The sequence below is a fragment of the Alosa sapidissima genome, chromosome 14 (genome assembly GCF_018492685.1).
Source record: "Alosa sapidissima isolate fAloSap1 chromosome 14, fAloSap1.pri, whole genome shotgun sequence".
Lineage (NCBI taxonomy): Eukaryota > Metazoa > Chordata > Actinopteri > Clupeiformes > Clupeidae > Alosa > Alosa sapidissima.
The window spans coordinates 21,246,245-21,255,980 of NC_055970.1; the positions used below are offsets into that span (position 1 = coordinate 21,246,245).

General features: G+C 40.7%; 1 protein-coding gene across 3 annotated transcripts in view; it reads left to right on the plus strand.

Annotated features, from left to right (window-relative positions):
• LOC121681256 (type-2 angiotensin II receptor-like) overlaps window positions 1–4,003 on the plus strand; it is a 12,552-nt gene extending 8,549 nt beyond the window's left edge. The window contains exons 2-3 of one of the 3 annotated variants that reach the window (XM_042060892.1): window positions 2,090–2,129; window positions 2,340–4,003. In XM_042060892.1, the coding sequence (XP_041916826.1) occupies window positions 2,090–2,129; window positions 2,340–3,208 (909 nt within the window). In that variant the 3' untranslated portion in view covers window positions 3,209–4,003. Of the gene's footprint in view, window positions 1–2,089 lie in introns of all 3 variants that reach the window. The other 2 variants (XM_042060891.1, XM_042060890.1) reach the window with 2 other exon arrangements.
• Window positions 4,004–9,736: the final 5,733 nt, after the last annotated feature.

Here is a 9,736-nt window from a genome sequence, read left to right on the forward strand (position 1 = left end):
CACTATAAGAGTAGCCAACCTGCAGAGTATATATATATATATATATATAACTCGCTAGAGCCTCGCTACTAACACACGTCAAGGGTTGGCTCCCTCTGCTGGCGACTAGTGGCAATTGTACGTAAACACCTTGGGGTAAGCAGGTTGTGGGTGGAGCCACTGATACTATTTCCCCCCCCAACTGAGCCTACACTACAAGTGGCAATATTAAGCACTACACACCAAGCACAGCACACAAATTATGTAGATCCCCCACACACTCGCACACACGTGACAAAGGAACATTTGTCAGTAGGTAACACAATCAAGCTAATATTGTACCAGCGGCAGCCTTTCACTACTTGACCAAACCCTGCAATGAATCACATACAATACACTAATAAAGGGGAGTTGAACTGGGTGAAGAGAAAACAATATATTACTGTCCAGTGCCACTTGTGGCCCAACCCCCAGGATTGAAGAGTCGTCTTTGAAAACAGTCTGGAGTGATACGTCCACCAATGCGCTGTCTCTTTAAATGCGTGGCCAGGCACCTCCGTCGGGGATTCCTCTAGTGGTGTCTCTGCCCCCTTGACTGCGAGACAGAAACGTCAATTAAACTTCCGCATGCAAAATCCCAAAACACGGCCTAGATCACTCATACAAAGCTCAAGGTGATGGGGGTTTTACTTCCCTTAATAATGCAAAATCGGGTGCGTTGAGAAGTTTCAGGCTGGCCGTCGTCACGGGAGGAAGGTCGAGCTCGTTCCGGACTGGGAAATAGAGGGGAGACGCGCTTAACGCCAGTAGACAGTCAACACAAACACACACGCATACACAGGCAAAGGCAGGGCTACTTTCCTGTAACGTGTGGGATTGAGAGCGTTGTTTGGGGTCTTTCCAATTCCTTCTGCTGACGGATGTTAAGGGGGTCGCGACCTCGGCGGCAGGCGTTCAAATCAGTGTGATCGGTGTGTCCTTCGTCCCGTGCAGATCCACGGTGCTTCTTTTTATGCAGTCGCTGCACCAATCCTCGTTGTTCGTTGATCACTTAATTATTTTGGCCAGCTGTAAAGAATGGCTCACAGCCAACCATGGTAATCACCCCAATTCAGTCCTGTCCCACCCCCCGCATAGTTCAATGTTACACACACACACACACACACAACCCATCTAGAGTCCAATTTATATGAAGTTCATGTAGGCTTATGGTCATACAGTCTTAGCAATGCATCCACCCTCTACATTAACATCTCCTTGCTTAACTAGTTGTAACTGTCGCTAGATAACTCAAGTTTATTATCATATAGATGTAGCAAACCATGTTCAATCTTTCTGCCAATTAACATTAGCCTACCATAACTTCATTGAGTCATTGCCAAACTCCGATGTTGATCCGTCATCACTTTGCACCCTCGATTGATGTTTACCACAGTAGCCTAAATATGTAGGCTATACGGATTCTTTGAACTCTTTTGTACACAGATCCTCTGTTTATAAGTCCATAGCATCCATGCGCAGATGCACTGTCTGTACAGGATCCCATCGGCACATGCGCTGAGACCAGGTCTGGGGGGCCTCCTAGCAGCTCGGGGCTCCAGGTGCGCCTCTGCCCCTCTGTGACGCGTTCGCCCCTCAGTTTCAGAGCTATTCTAAATGCAAAATTGCACATAGGGCCGTGACTGTAGTTAACAAACTAGATCATAATAGAAAACTGTTGGCTTTCCTGGCTAAATGGTATAAGTTAGGCCTATTACACAACATAAATTGTGCTGGCGACCCAAATAAAATCTCCTGCGACCCAGTCTTTGGGAACCAATGGTTTAGATGATCACATAAGATAGAAAATGATATGGCTTTGTATAGAATGTATTCTAATTAACAATAGTTTGTAGTAGCTAGTACTTAAACACTACCCTGCTGTAGTTAAACTTAAAAAGAGCACTTATCAAATGTTAAGTGAGAGGAAGGGCGGAGAGAGAAGGCAGTGCATTATTTCTCACAAACATGAGCATTATGAGTCTTATGATTATGGCCTTGCCTCATAGCTAATGTCTTGTTTCTATTTTCAGCTGTGTGACACATTTTCTTTCTCAATTTTCCACTGTAGGAGGCAGACAACTACTCAGAATCAGGAAATTCTTATCAATGTAGGTCATGCAGCCGCAGCAGTTAAGCACTAGTAGCAAGTTTGCTCTAATTTGCTGTTCACAGATGTAACTACAGCACTAATTGTGATTAGATGCGCACCTCACACTGCGGCAACATGCAGGTTCTAAACAACTCAAACTCAAACATCACCAGCACTTCAGTTGAGAACCAAGTTAGCACTGCATTGCTAAGCCTCTGCTTTCTGATAGGTATTCCTGGGAATATTGTAGTTGTGGTGGTCATCCTTCGGCACTTTAAGAAGGACAACTTTACCTTGGATCTGATGCTGAATTTGGCTGTGTCTGACATCTTATGTTTGAGCACTTTACCTGCATGGATCTACGACGTGAACGTTGATCAAAGCATCAGCCCAGCTCTCTGCAAGTTTCTGATATCCCTCATCTTCACCAGTATGTACTCTGATGTGTTGACTGTAACTTTGATGAGTGTCCAAAGGTACCTGGTAGTTATTCATCGGAACCAGTGGGCCAAGCTGGGCAGGAAACAAGAAAAAATTCTGCTATTCTGTCTGTGGATATTTGCATGTATTCTCTCCAGCCCTTCAGCTGCCCGAGCACAAATAGTAGGACAGGGCAACTACTGCATGCGAATCTCGGGGCTAGATCAGGAGACTCTTGCCATTCTCTTGTGTGAGACTCTGCTGGGGTTTGTTCTTCCATTCTCCATCATAGTGAGCTCTTACTACTGCCTCCATAAGGAGGTCAACCGGACAGCCTTCTTCAGCAACCAAAGACTGACCAAACTGGTGACTACCATTGTGGTGACTTTTGTAATCCTCCGGTTGCCCGTTCACGTGATTAATATTGTGAAGATACTCGCCATTTCCCTGAAATCAGCTAACCCATCAGCCTCTGCAAAGCTTCTTTATTTGTGGGACTGTAGCAATGATTTTGTACATAGCTTTACACTTCTCAACAGTTGTGTGAACCCATTTCTTTATGCTTGCACATTCAGACAACTGTTTCAAAATTCTGGAAAACAAGAGAGATCAGGGGTCTGTACTCAGAGCTCTGAACCCAGAACACCCACACAAATGCATGCCTGTTTACATATTTAGTTTGTTGTTGTTGTTGTTGTTGTTGTTTGCTATCAAACAAGGTTTTATGTAGAAATCTCTGTTTCAGCTTGTCCATTGCTGGACTGAGCCGTTGCACTGGTTAAGAACCAAAGATCACCTAAGGCTACATGTATGTTCAGACTAGGCATATTTTTAATTTGAAAAAACGCTGGCAGCCAAAAACAGTTGATGGAATCTTTTGCTGTCATAGGATTATGCGCTAATCAAGAGGTAATATAAGCCAACATGCTAGTTTTTTAGCAACTTCAATAAACACACACACTGACCAGAAAGTTTCTGACACACCCAGTTTCACTTCACAAATGAAAATGGTGATACAGTTTAACCCTCACGTCATATAGCTTATTGTCCTTAAAGTCGATAGTAATAACTTTCTACACCGCTACCATCTCCATTTCTGCTGGTTGTTATTGTTGGGATATGGACGTCTCATTACTCAGATTGTAAATTGTCAGCTGTCAAAACAGCTCTTGATGTAGGGTGTTTTAAAAAGTGCAGAGGACTATGCAAAAATAATAATATCCATGTTTTGGCAACATCAGATTAATGAATAACTTTTCTTTTATTCTTATAGATGTCTCATTAGTGGTGCTGGCTTGGATGTACAATTTGTGCTCTGGATTTTCTTTAATTTTTGTAATCCAGTAACATCATCACTGTGTATTACTTCTTGTAAATATTATTGAAAGCTAAAGTATGGGATAAATAGAAACTTGCTTTAGATTGGGGGCTGCAAAACAACTTACAAACTGATAATAAACATGAATTATGTAAGTTACTTTCTTATACGCCATTTATAATCATCTTTCTAAATAATACTATACATTTAAAAGTTTATATGGTGATTTTGGCATCTATATACTCAGCGCTTAACATTAATAAACATGTATGTTATGCATACAATGTGTTTTGAGTGACTTATAAACTACTTGTAAGTATTTTATTAATGTTATCTAAAGATAGTAAATACTTTTAACCATTTATTAATACCTTGTAAATGGTTAATTACAAAGCGTTACCGGAACGGGCCTAAAGGTTAGGAGTGCAGATTGAGATGAGATACCACTTTTTCTGTCAAAAATAATAATTCTCGCTTTAGCGAAGAATCACAGAATTCCCCAAGACCAAGAGGAAGGTAAAGTCAAGGTGTTTCTAGTCTAGGCAAACTGATGTTTAGAGACTTAAATGATTAAATTGGGCCCAAATATTGTATAGCAGCTAAGAACTGTATGTGCAAGTTACTTGTTTTTATGCAGTGTAGACTAACAAGTTCAGTTCAGTTTTAAATCTGAACAGTCTTAAAAGCTGAGTTTCCCTTTGACCAACAACAGCGTGGTCTTCATTACAAGTTCTGAGTCTAACTTGAAACTGGTTAAGTAGCCTACTTGGCATGAGCCTGGACTATGGTTTTCCAGACTCTACTTTGTGAGTGTGGTGAAAGGGAAGCAACAGAAGATATGAAAGCAGACAATAAGTGAAGCGAAGGTAGCCTACTTAGCCAGCTACATTCAACCCTTGCCTGGCATTGGTGCACGGGTCCGGTCATTTGCGGCCTGCACTCGCCTATATTTAAATTAACCCGACGGCAACTCAAACCACGGATATTAATAAAGAAAAAGTTATACGCGACCTGCGATTCGACCCACTCATTCATAAAATGTGCGCTTTTGGATAATTTTAGTGGCCCTGTCAGTGCTTTGTAAAATGTTGCATTAAGAGCTACATGAAATAAATGTGAGCATCTGAGCTAATGTTCATTCCCAAACACCCAATAGACTACTCCCTAGTTTTAGTCTTCAATTTCTTGCATTTCAACAAAGGTGTTTCAAGTAAGGAAGAGCATGGTTTAGTCTACAAAGGCTACAAGTAAAGTAAAGTAGCCTAACTAATACTTGTAAAATGTTTTGCGTGCATAAAGGAATAGAGTATAAACTGCTGCGGCCTTTAAAATCCCATATCGGTCAGGCTCTATAGGAGATGGAGACAAATTGACATAGGCCCACACATGCACACATCCACACACATAGAAACACACACAGGCACACACACGCATGCACACACACACACACACACACACACACACACACACAGGCACGCACATACAAGCATACACAAAACCTGCAAGATTAGGGGATGGAGTAGTAGATGGAGACAAATTGTGATTTAATCAAAGTGTGATTTAATTTCGCGGAGAGGATGTACAGGACTGAGCGGCAGTCATATTTTGTACCACGGTGTGGTACATCTAGTTATAAATGGAGTGAGGTTTCTGGTTGATATTTTACACTTCTAACCACCATACATCCATATTTTTAAACGCCTTAGGCATAAAATACAAAAAGTCAATTTGCAGCAACGTAAGTCAGTCACACACCTGCAGATAATAACACAAGATGCACACTTTTGATCAGTCAGTTGAGAATATGTAGCCTTTGATTGACATGGACTGGGGGGATAATATGATCTGCACAATAGAAAGTCTTCTAAACAAGGATACAAGGATACAAGGAAGTTTATTGTCACATGCATATAGTTACTGGAAGTAAGAAATGCAGTGAAATTATGTCTGGTGTCAGCCTATTTGTGCATTAATGGGGGGGGTAAAAAGTGCAGTAGAAGAGGGGTTTAGTAGATTAAGTGGCAAGGGCTGCATAAAAAAGGTGGGGGAGGATTGGGATTGGGTGGGGGGCACCAACAAGGAGCACCCAAGACAATGAGAATATTGTAGTCAAAATCTCAATCCAGATTCGAACTCTTGGACAGGTGACTGTCATTTACTGCACACTGCTGGCTATCATCAGCCGGCCTTAAAGGAACATGCTGACTTTTGGGTTTTTTAGCTTATTAACCGTATTCCCCAGAGTTAGCCAAGTCGATACATACCCTTCGCATCTCTGTGCATGTAGTTACTTGGTCTGACGCACCCACTGCTGGCCTAGCTTAGCACAGGTTTCTTAAAGTGGCCAGTTCCAATAGCCTCTGTACTCTACACAATGACAATAAAGTTGAATCTAATCTAATCTAATCTAATATGTAGTGATTATATAAGAGATTGTATATGGGCAGGTTTTATATTCCCACTCCATATCCATTGATTAAACTCCCTTTTTCTCTTCCTCATTCAGTGGCTAAAACTGACTTGAACTGAACTGACTAAAACTGAAACTGAAAGAGGTACTGACTAATAATACTGTACACAGAAGTGCATTAGCAAACTAAACTGACACTAAAAGAGAGTATAAAGGTTGCGTCACTTTGGTTGGCTGAACAAATTGATGCTGAAGTTTGAAGCAGTACCCAATTCATTACAACCTCATTTATGAGAAACGCAGGTTGTTGGACAGAATAATAATTTGTAACAATTTCAGGGTTTTTTTATGGAATATCGTTTTTTCACGAGAGTGATACTGTTAGTGAGCGTGTAAAGGGCTATGTTAACGTTGTGTCTATAGACTAAGTGCTACAATAATGATAGTAGAAATATGTACAAAAGAACAACACTTGACTCTCAGAAACATTTAATTCCAATCTTTGAGGTACAGTACTTGTTCTTTCTTAATATCGGAATCCTCCTCCAATTCTGGCTCTATCATATGGGTCAATAGTATTTCCATGGGTCTATCGCTCCAGTCAACTGGCTCTGTCTGAACGTTACACTTTGAGTCAAAGATTCAGGTAGAAGCTGGATCCTAATGCAAGTAATCGTTGACTGCAAGGCAATTAACTATTCATGTTGATGTCAGAAAACCACAGGGGGGGGGGGGGGGGGGTGGTATATCTGCTAAAATGGACCGTTTTAGTTCCCTAATTATACGAGAAGAAAACTACCATAGCACATTCCCGTAGCTCAACGCCCTGCTTCACAGGAAAACATCTTATTCTGAATATTGCCATAACCAGAATATGGACCTTAATCAGAATATGTGCATGGAAACACAGTCATTGTCATTTAACATATGCCTCTTCCAGTTAAACCTGGTGCATGTGTGAGATAGTGTTTGTGGTAAGATGATGCTTGTGATGACGACAACCCTTCACATGACCCATGCAGTGTTTCCTCATTCTTTTGACATTACTGGAACTTCAGGATCCCTGATGCTTGAGGTTGATGGTGTTTTAAGGCTCAACATCGTCTTCCAGCCAGCGCTGGCAAAGTCGATTTAAAGGCACCTAATCCTAACCCTAACCTCAACCCATGCCTAACCCTAGCGCCTTCCAGGCAGCGCTGCCTTGAAGACAACTTTGGGGGCTTAAAACACCAAGAAACAATGCTTTAACAAAATCTTTTACAAATATGAATCCTTGTCTATGAAAAATATACTAATTCATTAATGGGAATATGAATGGTGACTTGTTGATATACAGGGGTGGTTTCAGTATGGGCATCTTGCTGAGGGCGGCACGAGCGGTCGCAAAATAAATAAATAAATATATGTAGAATTTGTTTTTAGCTTTCATTTGCGCTAATCAGTTTTCTATCGCTCAATTGCACGTCAATCATATGTCACCATGTGGGGAGTGGGCGCCCTAGACTAGGCCTACTTTGCAAGTGCCTGTACTTGCTGCTGAGAAGGTCTCACATACAAAAGTTTGGTTGAGGGAAAGGAGGAGGGGGCGGCCGGGGGATTCACCTCTGTAGTACGTCTCCCTACTGGAGTGGGGGAGCGGGGAATATTCACACAACTAACGCAATTAGGCTAAAATCAGTCGTATAGTGCAGGGCGATATGTAGCAAAAAAAGGTGTTTGGAACATTTCATATAGATTTTTGCATATTATGTTTTTTCACTTCTTCAGACCCTATAGTTTGCAAAACTACCTGTTTCCAATTTTTTCCTGCACTGCACAGGTCCAAAATCCAAGACGACGGATATATCACCAAAAATTCCAAATAATCGCCTTTTTAAACATTTTAAATGGATATATGTTAGGTATTATCATTATATACATACATCTCTCATTTCTAATAAAATTGAATGACAGTGTATAAACAACATACATTGGGGGGGGGGGGGGGGGGGGTCTGCCTACTTGTTGTCCCTGTCAAGATTGCTATGGTCGTGGACACCTCAACAGGCACAGGCAAGGAGGCATTGGGCGGGGGTGTAATTATAAGTGAAATTAAGTTGAAATTGAAATTCTGAGAGCACACAGGCAAGCAAATGTTTGGGCACAAGATACAGTGCCTGCTCCAAAGATTCTTGACTCACTATCACTGGGATGGAGGCAAATTGTTGATGGGCAATGGGCTCCTGTTCTGTCAAAACTTCCACCAGCACCAGAGGCTGTTGTGGAGCTTGTGAAGTGCTGTTGTCTTGCCAGCCAATGCAGTAGAAGAGTAACAACTTACCATTCACACAACTTTGCAGGTGTGAAGGCTCTGAGGAGATGTGCACAAATATTAAAAAGACAGTGACAGTGGTGAGGATAAATACTTGAGTGACAATGACAATGTTTTGTTGAACTCTTCAATAATGACACAAAATGCAGATTTTTTAAAAATGTTTTTCTATTTTTCCCATTTTTTCTCCAAATTTCTTGGCAAATGATGCAATACATCTTTTGTAAATAGTCTGTATCTCACTTGTCTACCTTATGTGTATATTTAGCAAAATAATTGACCACTTTAAGCATTTATATTATTTTTCTGCATATATTGTCCACCATCTTGAATTTTGGCACTAAAAATGAAGAATTGGAAACAGGTTGTTTTGTATTCAATGGGGTCCTAGCAGGTAAAAAATCACCAGTTGCAAAAATCTATATGAACCGTTCCTAAAATTGCACGATTCCCCATACTAGTAGGCCTACTACAAATTCAAAACAACTCATTTCATTGATAACATTATACAGGCTTACATGCTATTGTTCTGGATTGTGACTAGTTAAAAAAATGATCATAAAACAAATCTGCATACCAACATGAATTGGTTTCGTTTGGACAATTGGTTGAGGGATAAGTGATTTGATTCTGGAGTGCCAAATAAACACAGGACAAGAAAGAGTCAAGTCAGGTAGGAAAAAGAGCAAAGGAGAGGAGAGGTCGCCCAGGGCGTCATACAAGGTAGGACCGCCACTGTTGATATATTTCTCAGTTCAGCTCCATAAATGCTCACACATTATTATAAGACATCACAGCATGCATGACTTAAAAATATATTTCTTAGAATAGCAGTATTAATCCATTATTAAGGCATATAAAACATCAGAAGACATGTACTGGTATTTGCACACCTATGCAGTATTTAAAATGCATTTTGAATGTAAACCTAAATTTGGACTCACATTCCATTCCATTGAGAAAACCAATTCTCACAGAACGGTGTCATTACCTCAAATAAGTGAGGCTCACTGCCTTTTTTTATGTATATACATGCAGATGTACAACTTCTAGAGTGGAATTAGGCATTATTTTTAAGGTGGACATAAATATTCTATAAATGTTACTCTGAAATGTCCCCTGTTGATATGACATATGATGTACACCATATTACATGATAACAAAGGG